Genomic DNA, 18,392 nt, shown 5'->3' with positions numbered 1-18,392 from the left:
AACTTGTATCGTATTACATTAAACATTTCTCTATCACTATATCAAAGCAACCACTCTAATTATGTTGCAATGCGATGATCATGTGTATTCAGATAATTATATGTTTGTCAGGAGTGGGATTTTAACCCACGCCTTCTTTGAAGACCAGAATACTGCAACTTCTTATATTGAAGCAAGGATTATGTCCTTGAGTCTGGCGCCTTAGACCGCTCGGCCATCCTGACCACATCACATATATCTAAATTCTTTTGCCCTACAAATGTGGCATTAAAACTCTTCTAACTCATTAAAGAGTTCCTTGCCCTAGGCGATTTATACCAGGACAACAATTGTATTACGTTGTATTGCGTTTGAATATGTATTTTTTTTGAATATGTATTTTCTTGAGTCTTTTGCCTTAGACCTCTCGGCCATCCTGACCTCATCAGATCTAGCTAAATTCCTTTGCATTACAGATGTGGGATTTAAAATCTTCTAACTCATTCAAGAGTTCCTTGCCCTAGGCTGTTTATACCAGGACAACAATTGTATAATGTTGTATTGATTTGGAATATGTATTTTCCCAAGCGATTTCATCCCATATTGTCTAGTGGTTAGGATACATGGCTCTCAACCAGGAGGCCGGGGTTCAATATCCGGTATGGGAAAAGAAGAACTGGACAATTTTGCAAGTTTTGGCCATTTTTGTCAAATATATCCGGCAAACATTTTTTGCGTTTCCAGAACTATTGCAATCGGCTTACTTACATATATACGAGCCAAAATCTTTCTAGTACATTGGATATACTAAGTAAATCGGCATGTTTCCATTGAGACTCCATCAGAAAATGGTTTCTTTGCAAGAAATATCGCCAAGGAATAAGAAATGACATCTATGTCAATTATTCATGTGTGAACGAAAGAGAAATGAACAACTATATTTTAACTAAAGAGTAATATTTGTGTAAATTGACTTCAATTCCGTAGGTTGACTAGTCTTCTTAGAAAAAGCAATAGTAGCTAAACTGCGTTGGCCGAGAATCGAACTCGGGTCAATTGCTTGGAAGGCAACTATGCTAACCACTATACCACCATCGCTTGACGTAAGTTACCGTCATCATTTCCGTATTATCACATCTTTTTAAATTACAGAAAATCGACCAGTATTACCACTTGGTGACCTTGTATCGTGGTACATTAAGCATTCTCTATCACTATCTCAAAGCAACAAATGACCCAAACCGGTGCTATTTAGTGTTTCGTTAATAACTTAACACTGGAAAGGCATTACAATTTAATTTTTTTATCAATCATCAAAGAAATGAATGGGCTATTTCAAGTGTCATTATTTTTTTCATTTGTAGTGTTTTTCACTTTAAAAATGCTTAGATTAATAGGAAAGAATATTACATCAAACGGGGTCAATTTTTTTAATTATGCGATAACTAGAACAATAATGATTCGATTTTAATCAATATTTTTTCTAGAACGTTAAACATTAAAGTCTATACAAAAATTTAAAAAAAAAATATTTTGTTTTTTTATAACATGTATTATTTAGTGTATTTGTTCAATATGACCCGTGGTCAAGTTGACCCCGTTCTCCCCGGAGCGCTGCCTGTAAGACCTCCAGAAAAAATGTGGAACCCGCCCGCGACGGCTTGTATCAGAGCGCTTTTCGAGTTGGGACCTTTCCAGGACGAATATTTCAATTTGCTGTACGGCGACTTTGCGCTAGTAAGTTTCGTCAGTGCCCGAATAAAGAATCGCTAGGAGCCGAAGGGATCAAGGTGGTGCGGCGAAGGATAGCGGCAACATTACGGATTCCCTCGGACGGAACCTTGGCCAAGCGTTTAAATTACATCGGAGTTTGTGTTTATCGCTATTGAATCTATTTGCTTCATCAGACACTTGTTTGCCGAGAGTCTGTTTAAACCACCATCCTTTGAGTTACCAATCCAATGCTACAACCACTACACCAACAGCGGTGTTTAGATGCAAGTCTCGACCGTACCTAACGCGTAGTTCATACTTCTACATTGTCAGTGACATCGCCCAGCAAGACAATATCGATTTATTTACTTCAGTGTAAAAATTCATCGTTTTGGGAACTATTTACATTCGATTGTTATATGCCTGAAAGTGGATTTGAACCATCTACTATTTACTTACTTATCCAAATCTATAACCACTACAACAAACAGCAGTGTTTATGATGAATTTCCGACGTGACCAAATGGATAGCGCATACTTAACTTTGTAATATCCGTCACCCAGCGAGAGCAAAAGTGTTTTATTGACAATGGTATCAGAATTCCTCTATATTATACTAATTTATTCATGCCCAAAATGGTTTTGAACCACCAACCTTTGTATTACGAATCCAATGTTATAACCATTACACCAACAGCGGTGCGATAAGATGTCAACAGTCCCGACGTCACCGAGTGAACAGCACATACTCACACATAGTCATTGCTATCGCCCAGCGTGAGCAAAATCGATTAGTCGGCATCAGTATTAAAACTAGTCAATTGTGAGACTATTTGCTTCATTACATAGTTTGAGGGTGGGTTTGAAACATCTATACCAACCTTTGCATTACTATTACAATGCTATAACCACTACACCAACAGCGGAGGTTAATGTTAAGTCACAACGTGACCAGGAGGTTAGCGCATACTTACACATCTTCATGGTAACAACACATCATGAGCAAAATCGATTTATTTGAATCGGTTTTTGAATTATTAGATATTGAAAATATTTGCATCATTACACAGTTCTTTGCCGAAAGTGGGTTTGAACCACTAACCTTAGAATTACCTACCCAATGCTCTAACTACTACACCAACAACGGTGATGATAATAAAGTCCCGACGTGACCAGTTGCATAGCGCATACTTACATATTGTCATGGATATCGCCCAGCTTGAGTAAAATTAAAGTCCTTGGATTTGAAGACATTTTTTAAAATCGCTACCGATCGCTAAACATAATTCGGTCGCTACTCCTCCTATTCTTACATCAGAAAGATATTAGCTGACTGTGGGTTTGAACCATCAACGCGTAAACTTTTTTCAGTGATGTCACTCATCGCTCGATCTGATCAAATCTGTTGGACTGTTTATCGGACAATTTTTAAGGTTTATTCTAAGGTTGTATTAATCGCCCGGCATGAGCAAAGCGGGTGAATTATTTTGCGAATGGTCGTTTCAATAAATCGATGTTTAATTAACAGATAAATAAAAAAAATGTGTAGTGGCTATAGCGTTCATAAACGGCGAAATAATACTTGGCATCACGATTATAAGTGCGATACTTTGAAATCTATCAGCTTGGATATCCGAAGAATATAAAAAAAATAATAGTTATCAGCCATACTTGAACCTTAACCATTACTGTCCCTAAGCAAGTACGCTAACCAGTACACCATTTGCTGATATATTGTGTTTGTAAAACACTGTTAAAATATTTTCCATTGGCGAAAATTTGGAAATTTGTTTTTGTTTTTTATTATTTTTGGTATTTATTGATATACTTTAATATTATTAATTCACGGTTGAGCGCACATGGGAACTACCCCCATTGCCATGTCTGTGCTCCATTTTTTGGCCCGTAGGCCGAGGCGGAATTTAGTTCCTCTTGGGTTTGAAAAGTTGGGAAAGAAAGGAAAAGAAAGGAAAAAGGGATCCAAGAAGGTTTTCAGGGGTTGACTACGGACAAATGATATAAAGGATTAAGTCGTTTAACTGTGTGATGATGATGTGTTTACAAAAGGACTTCTTTGTAAAGAATATTGACGGTGCATACTTTTTCTTTTTCCTCTTCAGTGGCTGTCAGGTGATTTCTCAAAAGCCGTCCTTGCTTTGCAGATTCAGATATTTCGACTTTCACACCTGTGGGTTTTTCCCCGATAAAAAAAAAACAAAAATGTAAAACATACTATTAAGTAAAAGAAGTAAACAAAAATCTATAATAATTGTTTCTGAACCTTCTTTCGATGTTGCACGTGAAAAAGCCACATACAGATGACCGTGAGAAAAGACAGGCTCATGGAGGAAAATGCCGACACGATCAAAAGTCTGGCCCTGTGACTTGGTGATGGTTATGGCAAATGCCAACAGCACAGGAAATTGGAGTCTCTTGAGGATGACAGGAAGATCGTAATCGGTGGGCGACAGCGTCATTCGCGGGATGTAAACCGTGTGACCCTTGTTATTGCCGGCAGCTATATCTGCAACGATCAGATTTTCTCTGAGTGCTCTGATGATGGCTCCCACTTTCAACTTGAGCACATGAGTGGGAATTCCGGACACGTTAAAGGTGTTGAGAATCTTGGTTGGATAATTGGCAATTTCTTCGGGATCGTCCGAGTCAATCTTATCGATGCTTTTGTACTGATGCACTATTCCAGGCATGTCTTTGATGATCTGATTGTTGATCCGTAAGCAATCAACGTTCTTTGGACAGAGAATGGCTCGACTGCAAATCTGCTGAGAGACCTCGGGATCCAAAAGCAGAGCAGCAACACCAAAAACATGCTCAATAAAATTCCGTCCAAGGTCAAGAAACTCGGCAGGAATTTCGATGAGATCGGGATTGTTAAGTCTTATAATCGTTGGCAGAGTACCGTTTACAAGCTGAATAAGCCAGTCAGCGTAGTCTTGATTGCCGGCCACGGTACGCATATTCTGGGTTAGACGAAGATGACGAAACAGAGGCCACGTTGCGTTATTTCGGATTGTAGCTTCCACCACCTTCCCCCTGTTTCCATGTCGGACGACTGGTAAACATTGACGAAAGTCACCACCAAGAAGAAGGACTATTCCACCATGAGGTAAATTTTTCTTTTCCAATTTTTGAAAGAGGAAATTAAAAGCGTCGAGAGCGTGATTTGTCTTCATGGTGGCTTCGCCGGAAATGATGAGATTGGCACTTGAAATCAAATTAGCGAGAGGGCTGCCATCTACAATTTTCGATCTGGTAACTTCGGTAATTGGAGGGTAGATCTTAAATTGGGAATGGTACGTTGTGCCGTCAATCAACAACGTAGAAGCGATGCCGGTAGAAGCGACGGCGATGACTGTCTTCCCTTGGCCTTGCAGAACGGTGATCACAGTGTTGTACAAAAAGGTCTTGCCAGTACCTCCAGGCCCATCCAAAAAATACTGATGGGGAACTGAGTTGTTGTTGTCGTTGACGGCAGCCATGATTTGATCATAGGCGGCTCGTTGACCTTCGTTCAATTGAGTAACCATCAGTTCACCCAATCGTCTCTTTTCTATCCTGGTAATTGCAGTATTCTCTTAAGGTTGAGCTTCAATAATCTGGCGAATAAGCTGAAAGTCAGGAACAGGCAAAGATAGTTCTTCCATTTGTCTATTGTGGAGAATCAACTTGTCTTGAATCCATTTCAAAGTCAAGTTTTTGGCGACTTCCGCATCGTTACCAGTTCGAATGAAATCTTCCATGAGGTGGGGCAGAGACCGATCAAAGAGATGAAGAGCGTCGTTGGGATTGCATAAGAGGCAGACATCGACAAAGAGCTGTCTCAATCGCTCCGGCATTTCAAAAGCGGTGGCATCGTCCAAAGTCTTCTCCCAAACACTGTCGTCCTCCAGCAAATTCAAAGCAGAAGCGGCTGATTTAAACGTCGGTAGAAGGACACTGTTGACCGTGCGGATATCTTCAAAGCTGATTGATCCTCTGACGTTGATGAGGAGCAAGCGAAGGCAGTATCGCTCAACTTGACGGACGCCCACGGTATATAAGCGGCCTATGATTTTAATATTTCGTCTTCGAGGTTTCCAATAATTACGACCACCCGACCTAACGAAACAGAAACGATGGACAATTTATCGATAAAATAACTGTCTCGCTTCTTCATTATCCCGATTCAAGATGAACCAAGCAGTTAACGTCGTTTCCTTGGTCGCGGCATTGATGACTGCTTGTTCCTCGTTGTCCGGTTGGAAAAAGACGGACTGTTCAAGAGGCAGATGCACGGCTAGTCGGGTGATGGTATCAGAACGATCGCTGAGAGGAAACTTGAAGATTCTATGGGTAGCTTCTGGCGCGCTGACGTAACGGGTGTCCGTAAAGGTGGAGATTTCGTCCAAAAAAAACTTGCTTGTTTACTGCTCCAAGCTGCTGATGCGTTCCAGTTTTCGATTCAATGTTGCTGCAGTCGTGACCTTTTTACACATACTTGAAGATGTACTTGACAGTTGTCATATTGGAATAATACTCGATGTTGATGTGACAATCATATTTCAGTAGCAACCAAGGGTTATAAGGAACAACCCATCGGTTGTCCACTTCAAAGTGAGAAAAGAGTTCCCCCTTTTCAAACGATGCACAACACCAGTGTTTCTTCTTCTATACGTCGGATAGCCGTTGTCATTTATCATAGTATCTTCGTTGAAGTCTTTGGGGAACTTTTTACAGCAGCCCTCTTTATCCATGCAGGGTGAGTTTTGTTGATGGCTCCACACGGACCGTGAATCATGTGAGCCATAACAGAGTCGTAAAGTCTTGGATAGAGTGTCTTGTCGGGAATTCCAGCGCAGATGGTCTTATCCATATCCTCTGGTGTCGAAGGAGCGTCGCGGCTGTCGACCCACACCAGCATGTGGCAATGAGGCAGTCCGCGTTTCTGAAATTCGATGACTTCGAATCTGGCCGCGGTGAAACCCAATACTTGCTTTTTCTCGATGTCGTCGACCAACTCTTTCTTCTTCAAGTGGAATACTCTCGCGATCATATCGGGACGATCTAAAGCCGTCAAGTAGTTTGGGATATTAGCAACAATTTCCCTCCACTTGGGATTGCAGGTAAACGTCACAAATAAAGTCGGTTTGCCAAATTTTCCACAAATTGCCATAGCGTCTGGGTAATTTTGTTTCATGACTCGAGGACTGCCAATAAAAGACGAAGGGAGAATGAACATCGAGCCAACTTCCAAATTTGCTCTCTCCGCTCGATTGTTGATGTAATCCATCAGTCCATAGTAGCGCTCAACATGCAGCTCTGCCTGGTTTCGTCTGAGCCAATCTAGGCGTTCCCCCTCGACCTTGACGTAAGAATCGACAAAATACATCTGAGTGACGGCACCCCCAGCCAAAACGTTATTGAAATCACCGCGAACTGACATGCGCGAACTGTAGAACTCGGCATGAGTCACTCTTGTGCGTGAGCCTCTGTTTCTGTTCGGTGGTCGATCGTCGTTCTCTTCGTTTGCTTCTGGTTCTTCTTCTTCACCTGGCTCATTGTCAATCACATCATTGCCATCTGCTGCGGCCATTCCATCACGAATTAAAACCTGGGGTTGGGCCACAAGGGATCAATCTGCTCCTCTTCATCTTCTTCAACAATCATGGCCATTGCTGCCTCTTCATCTCTCTCTCTCTGTCTGGTAGTGGTATAAGTCATGTGGGGATGCCAACCGTCGTCACCGTTGGGGAATAAAAGTAGGTAACACATCGGATCACACATAACCTTTTTTGTGTCAATCTGGATGAATCGTCGGCCTCTGACGGGAATGTAGAGATGGCCACGAATATCTCTGTAGGCTGGTGGTTCACCGTCAGTGCTTTTAAAAACCACAGCAATTTCGTTGACCGTTGGACAGTTGTATCTTCGTTGGTCGAAATTTCTTCTATCGCAAGTGATGATCATGCCGACAGTGTAGTGAGGTAGATTTTCAGCTTGACGTCGAACGTATTCTTCTCAAAGACCTGACGCATCATCTTGTAGGTCAAGGCGTAAGGATTATTTTCTCGAAGCATAGCGCCCAGCTCTTCCATCAAAGTTCTACAACAACCCGAATTCATTTCGATATTCGCCCTGAAATCAGTAGCCTAGGCAGAATTAAAAAAAAAACAAATCAGAGTATTTGGGATTTGCCGTCTGACAGAGAGGAGTAGTTTGGTGGTAAATCTGACCATGGATGCGTACACAGTACGGGCCGCGACCTTGCGGCTGTGAATAATTTGGTCCCATAGCGGCGAAAGCGTGGGCGCTGTTGTAATTTCGAATCTGCTTCATGAAATGTTTCGATTTCGGGTGCCGGTTTTGCAAGAGGCTTGCCAATGGTTCTGGACACTGCTTAGCAGGAGGAATAATGACATTGACCTTTGCGCAGCATTGCTGGAACTTCTTGTCTTTCGGCATTTCTTTCGCGAAATGTTTGGCATCAAATTCCGAGCAAATCTTGGTCAAATCTCCGCAGTCATGCAATGAACGCGGTCCTCTACCACGATTTCTTTTCAAGCCTGCCGATGAGTTCTTGGATTTCCACGCCGGTCAAATTCAGTCATCAACTGCAAACGAAGAGCTTCGTCTTCTTCATTTTCAATTGGAACAATTTCGCCATGATCAAGTGCATTCCTAGCTCGCAATTCTTCGTCTTCCCACTCTCGTTGCTCTTCAAGTTCGCGCCGTAACTCCATACGACACCGATTCTCTTCACGCCGCGCAGCAGCTTCTTCTCTATTCTCTGTCGCTCTGTAATCAGCCATGTACTCGGGGTGATCAACGCGACCTTCCTGCTCAATTTCGTCGAACACATTGACTTGATAACAAAATCTATCAGAGATAGCGCGATCTATTCTTTCTTCTGCAGTTTCCCTTCCACGTACAACTTCCTGGCATGATGACTGATCCTGAAGTCGAGAAAAATGACTGTCTTCAGATTCGTTGTCGCGTAAATCTTCCTGACGGACTAAATTATCCTGAAGTCGAGCCCGCTTTTCAACTTCAATTTCTTCATTCCGAAGACATCTTTGCCGTAGAGACTGTTCGCGCAGCCTAGCTACTTTTTCGGCTTCCAATTCCTCGTTGCGCAGATAACTTTGCCGCAGAGCCTGTTCGCGTAACCTAGCTAATTTCTTTGCTTTCGATTCCTCGTTGCGCAGAGAACTTTGCCGTAATGACTGTTCCAGAAGTCTAGCTGATTTTTCTGCTTCTGATTCTTTGTACCCCAGAGCTTTTTGCCTCAAGGCTTGATCTCGAAGCCTAGCTAATCCCTCCTCTTCAGATTCATCTTGCCGCAGAATTCTCATCCGTAATGCCTGGGTTTGCAATCGAGCTCGTTGCTCTTCAGGAGTTTCTCTGTTGCCAAAAGATACCTTTCCTGCCTGGTGTTGTTGTCTTGCTGGATGTTCTGCCACAGTATCATTAGCAAGAACAACTCTTGGGCGATCAGATGATGGTCTCTGATTCATCGCTCGCAAGATAGATGATGCCTCTTGTTGACGAAGGGCAGCTTGCCGCTCCACCTCCGCCTGCAATCGAGCTCGATTTTCTTCTGCTTGAAGAAGGCCAGTCTGCCGCTCCGCCTCAGCCTGCAATCGAGCACGATTTTCTTCTACTTGAAGTAGGCCAGCTTGCCGCTCTGCCTCTTCTTCCAATCGAATACGGTTTTCTTCTTCGTGCCTGAGAACTGCTGTCCGCTCTTCCTCTGCCGACAGTCGAGCACGATTGTCTTCTTCAGTCTGTTCCTGCCTAAGGAGTTGCTGCCTGATTCGCTGATCGAGCAGCCTAGCTTCATGTTCAGCCTCCGTCTCTCCAGCACGGGCAACTCTTTTCCGGTCCGCATCTAACCTCTGCCTCAACGCTCTCTCGTCAGGTGCCTCTGCCTGACGGTCTTCTCTTGCCCTTTGCGCATTCAAATTCTTGGCAGCCTAATCTTCTTCGGGATTGAGCCGACGACGCTTCTCTTCACGGACGAACCTGGCCTTTTCCCTCTGAGCCGTCAATCTCACTTATTTTGCCTCCGGGTCATAGATTCTTCTTTTTTCCCTAGCCTTCCTATTCTTCTCATCCTTTTCCTCTCGAGTTAATTCGCGAAGCGATGGCATTTTCAAATCAGCAAAAAAAACCTTAATTTTCCAGAAAAATTTCGCTACTATCAGTGGAGGGCTCTTTGGAGGGCTTTTGGAGGACTTTACACCGCATAAATGTTCAAAAAGCTTAAAACTAAACACAAATCCGAACATAAGCCGTCGACAGCAACCGGTGCTCAATATCCCAGTGGTACAGTCCGGTTAAGGTTCACATCTTATAAAAAAATACGCATCGCAGGTTAGCTCCTCTCCGGTTGTCGACTGTTCGTTACACCACATACCTCCAAAAATGGCAAAAGTAATACAATTATTTTCATTGACGCTCAACTTGATGCTAACTTGATCGGGATTTCAATCGCAATTGTGGCTGTTTGAAAGCAATAATGCTAACTGCTATACCAAGACCACGCTAACCACAACACCACGGGCTGATGACATATAAAATCAATTCGACGACAAAATAACCGGGAGCTGGCGATTCCTAGCAGTTTTTTTAGTAGGTGCAAGGCAATGGACATAGTTATCAATCACTGACATTTATCCAAAACCCATAAACAGAATTGACTTAATATATATTTGAACGATAACCTCTTAGTACGGAAGCGAAGTACGGAAGCGAACGTGCTAACCAATACTCTACCGACGGATACCAAAGTATGGGAAATCAATGACCCAAAAATGATATACAGAAGTTAAAATATACTTGATACCTTTAGTCTAGATTAAGGCACATGATGAAACCAAAACACTGAATACACAATCAATTCATAATTAACGACACACATAACCAAGATGTACCCACACTTAACAAAGCTTTCAACATTGATGATTACGACTACATCTAGAAATGGTATCGGAAAATCAGCTTGCCTTATTATTCAAATCCTGAATTTAGTCGCTGACTTAAAGGCGGTCGTAAATACACAGCGAAATCGATGAATAAGCCACCAATCAAATGCTGAAATACAAAACAAAGCATGAATCAATAAGAATTATTTCCTGAAACTGTACCATCCCAGCAGAAATTCTTATTCCCAGTCTTTTTTCAGCAAACTTTTACTTTACTGAGATTTTGCTGATGAAAAGACTGCAAATAAGAAATATTTCCTAAAACTGGACCATCCCAGCAGAAATTCTTATTCGCAGTCTTTTCTTCAGCTAACTTTTGCTTTACAGAGATTTTGCTGATGAAAAGACTGCGAATAAGAATTTCTTCTTACAACTGTACCATCTCAGCAGAAATTCTTATTCGCTGTCTTTTCTTCAGCAGACTTTTACTTTTTTGAGATTTTGCTGATGAAAAGACTGCGAATAAGAATAATTTCCAAAAACTGAACCATCCCAACAGAAATTCTTATTCACAGTCTTTTCTTCAGCAGACTTCCACTTTCCTGAGATTTTTCTGATGAAAAGACTGCGAATAAGAAATACAAAACAAAGCATGAATCAATATAAGCCAAACCAGTCTAACATATTGCTTAATTTGTCTGGTTTTACAGTTTCATAATGCAATTTTTCGTAATAAATGGAATGGAATCAATCTCACCTTTGACTTTTCAATATATATGGAACCAGCAAAGTTTTCAGTTTAACCAACAGAAAATAACAACAAAAACTGTAACACACAATATCTGACGTTTCGCCGTATTGTGAGATAAACAATGAAGTTGTCTGCTATATTTTTTTTTTTATTAATTGGCGAACAAAAATATCAGTAAATCATTTGTCTCGATCGAGTATCAAACCACCTACCTCATGGTTACTCAGCGAGCGTTCTAACCACCATAACAATACATCGACTTTAATGATTACAAAATACGAATTTAAATAACCAACAGAAACAATTTTCCGCGCAATTGGCGAATATTCAAACTAAACTTCCAGCGAGAGACTTGAACGTGCGACTCAACGAATCACGGCGCGGGTACTCTAACCACACAACCAAGTGTCCGCTGACCATAAGGCTATCGTGCAATTATAAAAAGAGTTATGTAAATTCGTTCGCGACATGGCAAAGTCGATATCCACTTCACCTGCACCCAATATAAATTCGTCCAGATGCCATCAAAATTAGCCATTTTTTTATGAGTTAGGATTTATGTATGCGAGTGTGTTTAGTTGTGGTAACGCAGGTAATTGCCAAACTATTTATATCACTTTGTTCACCTGTTTAGGGTTGACCGTGACTAATAAGTTTCGTCTACCTGCATCATCAATCTAAACACACTTTTGCATACACGATCCTATCAATTAAAAAAATGCCTAATTTTGATGGAAACGCAACAGTTTTTGAAGAAGACGAAGAGTTTGATAAACTCATGTTACAAGTCGATGAGACGGATGTGAGCCGCCTAATAGAAGAGAAGGAGGAAGAGGAAAATAGTCGGAAAAGCAAAGCAGAGGAAGACTCAAGAAATGAAGAAAAAAAACGAAGAAGAAAAACAAAGAGAAATAATAGAAGAAGAAAAATTATTGAGGGAACAGCAGCAAGAGCTGGAGAAAGGGAAAAAGGAAGTAGATGAGAAGCTAAAGAGAATTCAAGACGCAAAAATTGAAGAACAGAGGCAAGAAGCCTTGAAAAAGATGGAAGAGTCGCAAAAACGGAAGCAAGCAGAGGAAGAGATTGCAAAAATCTGGAGAGCACAAATGGAGATTAGACTCGTCGTTAAAGTGTTCAACTAGTAGAGATGCATAGGGAGAGAGGTAGATTCAGCAGGGAAAAGGTGATCAGCACAACCTTTCAGCATAGCTGGTGGGTCGGCCGTGATGGTGCCATCAATGGTCATTTCAGATGGAAGTGGAATGGCAGCAGATTTGCCGTACAAAGTTCTCAGAGTAAAAAAAAACACATTTTCTAACTGTCCAGTTCATCTGCCAAAAACTGATCCAATGATCGCCTCTTTGCCCTGCGCAGCTCGCGTTGGTAGCTCGCTTTTTGTTCAGTGTAGAGAACCCTATTGGCCAGCGATTTCTGAACGGTCCAGCACTTGAAGGCCCGTCTGGTGTTGTTTCTCAGAGCACAAAGTTATTTGGACCACAATGGCATGCAGCGGCGATGTGGTAAAGGGGGAATTATCGCTTTTGGAGTTGCACGCAGAGACAGAGATTAAAGAGAAGACGTGAGTAATAAGCGAATCAATGTCCCTTTTAGAAGGAGACAGCGGGAGAGGGAAAGATTTGAGTTCTACTGAGAGTTGGGCACTGCATTTTGCTAGATTGATCCTGGCGATTGTCGGGACTCTGGGAGTACAAGTGCATTTTTTTAAACGAGAGGCATGACAAGCGCGTGAAATTTCAAAGTAAATGTAAGGATGATCTGAGAGCGAAGGTATAGAAGGAAAGAACCAGCGTGAAACCACAACTTTGTCGCCAGTCAGGGTCACATCAAGAAACGAGGTCCCACCCGGTGTGAAGTCCAGGTCGGATGTATTACAGTTAATGATATTTAGGTTCTCACTGTGAACTAAGCATTCGAGCTAGACCCCTTTGGCGTCTGTAGTAGGGCTGTTCCAAAGAAGGTTCTTAGCATTAGAGTCCATGGAAATTACTGTGAAGGGGGAGACAAGAGGTTGGAAAGCAGAATGAAATAGGGAGGAGATATCGTCATTTGATGGGCGCAAATATGCAGACAAAAAACTAAAGGATCCAATGTCGAAACCCGAAACATGAATGCAGCCAGGTATGGAGGTCGTACGACAAGAAGACGCAAGCTCGAGCTTTACAATTATGGCAGCGCCATACGCATTAGAATCATTCAAACTGTGAAAAGCGATGTATCCGGGTGGGATGTCAGAAATGACAGGTGAGTTTGAAATTTGAATTAGTAGCGTAGGGTTCTTGGATCAGTATAACGTAAAGCTCGTTTTCACATATGACCTGGGCGAGGTTAGCAGCCGCTGCCTTCGATTGGCGAAGATTAAATTGCATGCATTTAAAATAATTGGCGGGAGAGAGCTTTAGATTGGAGTTGAGAAATTTGTGTAACATTATCTGCGTTCGAGAGTGGCGCGGTATCTGGTCACGGCCTTCATTTGGACTGGGCATAGTTTATCACCAGCGTGATGGAGACCCGAGTAGGACGCGCATTTTTACATCCGATTTGCAGTCTCTCCTACGGTGGGAGCCACTACATTTGCCACAACGGGCAGATGTATCCCTACAGCAGGCCTGAGCATGACCATACCCTTGGCAATTGAAGCAGCGCCGTACCTCTCTGTTTATTTAGGTCGAATTCCACCACACGTAGCTCTGTGTTAAAAATGTCCACGCTGCCCCGAAACAAAAGGTTGTCACGAGTGGCCCGACAGGTAAAGAAAAACTTTACGTGGCCAGTATTTGTGCCCGGCTGAGTAAAAATCTGGCGGCAAGAGTGAACCTTGTCCTTAAGCTCATCATTCCGATACATCAACTCCTCTTTTAAGTTAGGCAAGTAGCTCAGGTTAACAAAAAGGGCAACTGCAGGTTACAGGACATTAGATTCGGTTACAGATTTGAACATACTTGTACAATCTGGCTTCTAATCCATGATTGATTTGGCCCTCTCGTAGTCGGCTGGATTCTTCAGGGTTATGTATAGCTTGTCATCCTTCTGTCTCACACGCTGCGGAACTGGCCCATCCGAGCCGGCTCCCAGAAACTGGTCCACAGTGGCTATAGAGACGCGGTCTGCTGGTTTGGCCCCGTCTGCATAGTTGGCTATAAGTACTGGGCAAGGTTGGCCACGAGTGGCGGATGCGTAAGATGGCTTGCTTGCTGGATGCATGCCCAGGATAGGTTGAAACGGTGAAGCAATCCTGGGTTGGGCGTTGTCAGACTAAGCAATAACATCGGCAAAAGCATGCTTGTTATGCTCCATCTCGGTCTTGAGATTAGCAACAGTGGCTTCAAGATGTTTGACCAGGTCGTTTTGCTGGTGAACAAAGCTTAGCAGGGATTCCAGCTTAGAAGCCATGGCATCTTTGTCGAGGTTATCGAGCTGGGTAAGATCATGGTCGGCCAAAACTGAGTCGAAGTCAGCTTTGGCTTTCTTGTTGGATGACTCTTCCAGCAGATCCAGACTGGCTACAGGTGAAAGAGCGTCGTGGTTTCGCTTGCCAGCGCCGTTGATGGGATTGCCGAAAGTTTCGGCACTTGGTGGCTTCTTTGGTCTATTTTTCTGGTAGCATGGGTTGGAGCAATAAGACTGCTTGCTGATGTTCGGGCTGAATTCTTTATTGCAACCTTTGCATTGTCTGGTAGCAGATGTAGTAGTCTGGTGGTCGCCGAAGTGACAAGTTTGTTTTTTAGGCTTAGGTGCCGAATCTGATACAGAGATGTCGCCACCATCGCTCTGACTCTTGTTGGTGGCTGGACTTATTGATAAAGACATCGTCACAAACGAGAAAAATTAAAAAGTATTTCACCATGAGCAGCAGGTTTCCCGTAACAGGATAAATCCGAAATAAGGTAGGTAGACAGTATATGCACGAAACTGTGATACAATATGTGGGAGCTAAAAAAACACACGTCTAGATCGTAATAGCAGACGACAAGAGACAAGGTTTATCCCTGAGGTATATTTATATACGAAGTTCCTTAACAATATAGGGTGTGGGGTATAGGGGGTAGGGTAGTAGTAGCTAGTAGTGAAATTCAGAGGGTTTAATGTCCATTTTGTATTCCTTTATACGTTTCTTCCCTGAATGACCAATCGTCACCAAATTTTGTACATAATTCTGTCAAAATTTGATACATTGCGGAACGATTTTTTCATTTGTTTTTATTACTGTTTTAGAAATTTAATTTGCGTATTTGTTACCTAGCTGGTTGCCGAATCCTAGTTAGTGAATTCGCTTTTTTTGCGTAACCTTCCAACTGTCAGTGCATGCTCAGCAAAGTAAGCAAAAAGAAAAAAAAAGTTTGGATCTTCCCTAGCAAGACAAGTTTTCTGCTATGGGAGTGGAGACTGGAGAGTATTAATTATTTGATTTGGTTGTTATGTTCGATTTCGATTTCGTCTTTATTCTTCTTTTTACTTTGTATTTTCCCACTCTTATTTTTTTAACCCTTTTTGTTTTATTATTTGTTTACTATTTTTTATCTTGATTTTAATAAATTTGGTTGTCCAAGTAAAATTTTTATGCCTCCTTTTTTAACAGTTAGTCATCAACCAAGAAGTTGAGGAATATTTTTAAAATGTTAGATTATATTCATTTTGAAGCTCTGGGTCATCTCTCCCTTCTTCCTCTGTCCTCTCCTCGGTCATCAAGATCTTCTTGCGGTCGTGAAGAGTTACCACCGATCTTCCACTTCCATTTACCTCCGAAAGCTTATTAAGAGGAATTTTTCAGAAATTACAAACTTAGTTTTCCTTTCCGACTTGATCGAGACTCGAATCCCGAACCATGCGATTGGCAGCCTGGGTTGATGACCATTAGACCATCTTAATTATACTATTGGAAGGGAAGAAATGGGTATGATGGTAGCTCGCTATCTATTAGCCAAGACTCATGTAATGCAACATGTGACCGCATGATATAATTGTATTGTTACTATAGTAATAAGTGTTACTTTAACTTAATCTAAACATGAAGTGCGACGTGGGGTGGCGGGGCGAAGCCTCCGCCACACCTAAGTCGCACCACTCATAATATTGACATTAGTTAATAAGAATCAAATCATTTAAGAGAATAAAGGGAAACAGAATTTTCGAAAAAAATAATAGTATGTATACTATTTACTATCTACTATTTAACCTTAATTTTCTGTCTCTTTAACGTTTAAAAAAATTCCCGAAGGACATTAGCGAAGGAATCTTGTTGGGTTTATTAAGTTAAATTGTTTCATTGATGTGTTTATTGAATATAAGTATCAGCTCACTCGAAACATTTCTACGTATCAGCCTAACTTTTGAAAGTTTGAAAGAAATTCTCATCTACTTATCGAAAATGATCTGCGTTAAAACTGTTCAAGAAGTATTATTTAATAACACACAGTTTCTTGGCTTAAAACTGAAATATCTGACTGGCCTCCTGTAAAACAAAAACTCAATAATTACCCAATGATTCTTTGTTTGCGCATCCAGTGTAAACACAAATTAAAAGCTAAGGGTTTTTTCTCAAAATTATACGTTACAATCCAGAATGTCGAAGGTAAACTCATGTATACATTTATGGGGGTATAGCTCAGTGGTAGAGCATGCGACTGCGGAGCATTCGACTGCAGATCAAAATGTCCCCAGTTCAAACCTGGGTGCCCCCTTGTAAGACGGATGATCATAATTGAGATGATCAAATGAAATAACTTGAGGTTTTCTGCACGCTTTCCTGATTGAATGGAAACTTTTATATCATTTATTTAATGATTTACATCAAATATATAGTGACAAAACAATAATCACACCATAGAATTACTACTGTATCTGTAGCAGATTTGCGCACAATATAGAAAGAACCAGCCAGGAACGATTATCTCAGCGAAAAATGTAAAACCCCGGTCGTGTGTACAATTGCAATCAATACTTAAGAGTCTCATGCTATTTCGACTGAGGTAGCCAGACTCATACAAATCAACGTTGTAATGCAATAATATCTAATATGTCATGGTAAAATGCACATGGATTATCGCTCGCACTATGGTGATAACTACATCGGTGGTTATGAGGTTTTACTGCTAAGATACACATAAGTTATATTGCTATATTTTATTTTTTTACTTTTTATGTAATGCGTTCTAGGATGATAGACTGCATAGTTGTAAACTTATCTCTAGTGATGTAACATTACCACTTTGCAGTAATCAAGTCAAAACTACAGCGGTTATTGTTGCGTTAAAAAAGCGCAAGTTTTGACTGCTTTTCGTTTAAATGACACCAGACGGATGGCCAAACAAATACAACTTGGTAGTGGCACCCTTTGAAGTATACAGACTAGCTAGTTAGCGTGTAAGATTCCTACCGCTCTTCTTCCATTACACATTTTACATAGCAGTACATCAGTCCATATATTGGCTATTATCGCAAAAGTAAAACAAGGAATGCAATTCCATACAAGGATTAACATTGTTTAAGTGTTTCCACCCAGGATCGAACTGAGGACCTTCAGCGTGTAAAGCCGACGTGATAACCACTACACTATGGAATCATTAACTTTATAAAGATGGCAACAAATTTATTTCGCCAAAATCAACATATCATGTTTATGTCCCCCAACGATATAATCAGGATATAGCTGACCAAATGAAGCCACTTGATGAAAAATAGGCATCAATTATCGACATTTCGCTTCGAGAAATATCAGAGAAAAGAAATCCAATTTTTAAAAAAGATCAATCGATTTTTCAGAGTCAGTTACTCTTAATAAAAATGGAGGGCTAATAGAAATACGGGGTAAAATATAGATATATGGGTGGTATAGCTCAGTGGTAGAGCATTCGACTGCAGATCGAAATGTCCCCGGTTCAACCCCGGATGCCCCCTGTTAAGTTAAACCTAATATAAGGAACGAAATATTATTGGGTTTATTCAGTTAAATTGTTTCATTGATGTGTTTATTGAATTTAAAAATAAGCTCACTCGATATATTTCTA

The 18,392-nt window shown here is 41.3% G+C and overlaps 3 protein-coding genes and 4 non-coding genes across 7 annotated transcripts; 1 reads left to right on the top strand and 6 right to left on the bottom strand.

Moving 5' to 3' along the window:
* Positions 1-105: 105 nt before the first annotated feature.
* On the bottom strand, positions 106-224 carry Trnal-caa. Its single transcript has 2 exons — positions 187-224; positions 106-150 (listed from the first exon to the last, which is right to left on the bottom strand). It is a non-coding gene; the product is annotated as a tRNA-Leu (tRNA).
* A 781-nt stretch (positions 225-1,005) lies between these two features.
* Positions 1,006-1,077, bottom strand: Trnag-ucc. Its single transcript has one exon. It is a non-coding gene; the product is annotated as a tRNA-Gly (tRNA).
* A 2,673-nt stretch (positions 1,078-3,750) lies between these two features.
* LOC124342036 (ATP-dependent DNA helicase pfh1-like) lies at positions 3,751-5,240 on the bottom strand. The gene is made up of 2 exons (XM_046795007.1): positions 3,974-5,240; positions 3,751-3,878 (listed from the first exon to the last, which is right to left on the bottom strand). The coding sequence occupies exons 1-2, from the start codon at positions 5,238-5,240 to the stop codon at positions 3,751-3,753; spliced, it is 1,395 nt and encodes a 464-aa protein (XP_046650963.1).
* A 48-nt stretch (positions 5,241-5,288) lies between these two features.
* Positions 5,289-7,285, bottom strand: LOC124342035. The gene is made up of 4 exons (XM_046795006.1): positions 6,428-7,285; positions 6,191-6,360; positions 5,854-6,060; positions 5,289-5,811 (listed from the first exon to the last, which is right to left on the bottom strand). Exons 1-4 carry the CDS (start codon positions 7,283-7,285, stop codon positions 5,289-5,291), a joined length of 1,758 nt encoding a protein of 585 aa, XP_046650962.1.
* A 964-nt stretch (positions 7,286-8,249) lies between these two features.
* On the bottom strand, positions 8,250-11,584 carry LOC124342034 (trichohyalin-like). The gene is made up of 4 exons (XM_046795005.1): positions 11,580-11,584; positions 9,339-9,639; positions 9,239-9,292; positions 8,250-9,197 (listed from the first exon to the last, which is right to left on the bottom strand). The coding sequence occupies exons 1-4, from the start codon at positions 11,582-11,584 to the stop codon at positions 8,250-8,252; spliced, it is 1,308 nt and encodes a 435-aa protein (XP_046650961.1).
* A 6,290-nt stretch (positions 11,585-17,874) lies between these two features.
* Positions 17,875-17,947, bottom strand: Trnav-uac. The gene has a single exon. It is a non-coding gene; the product is annotated as a tRNA-Val (tRNA).
* A 262-nt stretch (positions 17,948-18,209) lies between these two features.
* On the top strand, positions 18,210-18,282 carry Trnac-gca. Its single transcript has one exon. It is a non-coding gene; the product is annotated as a tRNA-Cys (tRNA).
* The last annotated feature ends 110 nt before the right edge of the window (positions 18,283-18,392 follow it).

Source organism: Daphnia pulicaria, chromosome 6 (assembly GCF_021234035.1).
Source record: "Daphnia pulicaria isolate SC F1-1A chromosome 6, SC_F0-13Bv2, whole genome shotgun sequence".
Lineage (NCBI taxonomy): Eukaryota > Metazoa > Arthropoda > Branchiopoda > Diplostraca > Daphniidae > Daphnia > Daphnia pulicaria.
Note: the sequence above shows the minus strand (reverse complement) of the source record. Positions and strands in the feature narration are given on the sequence as shown.

Coding starts and splice junctions, on each gene's coding strand:
- LOC124342036 (XM_046795007.1), bottom strand. CDS start 5,240: ATGGTTACTCAATTGAACGAAGGTCAACGAGCCGCCTATGATCAAATC. Junction 3,879..3,973: donor ACGTGCAACATCGAAAGAAG/GTTCAGAAACAA, acceptor AAAAACCCACAG/GTGTGAAAGTCGAAATATCT.
- LOC124342035 (XM_046795006.1), bottom strand. CDS start 7,285: ATGGCCGCAGCAGATGGCAATGATGTGATTGACAATGAGCCAGGTGAA. Junction 6,361..6,427: donor CATGGATAAAGAGGGCTGCT/GTAAAAAGTTCC, acceptor TCCGACGTATAG/AAGAAGAAACACTGGTGTTG. Junction 5,812..5,853: donor GATAATGAAGAAGCGAGACA/GTTATTTTATCG, acceptor CTGTTTCGTTAG/GTCGGGTGGTCGTAATTATT.
- LOC124342034 (XM_046795005.1), bottom strand. Junction 9,293..9,338: donor TTCAAGTAGAAGAAAATCGT/GCTCGATTGCAG, acceptor GCCTTCTTCAAG/CAGAAGAAAATCGAGCTCGA. Junction 9,198..9,238: donor GGAGCGGCAAGCTGCCCTTC/GTCAACAAGAGG, acceptor GCGATGAATCAG/AGACCATCATCTGATCGCCC.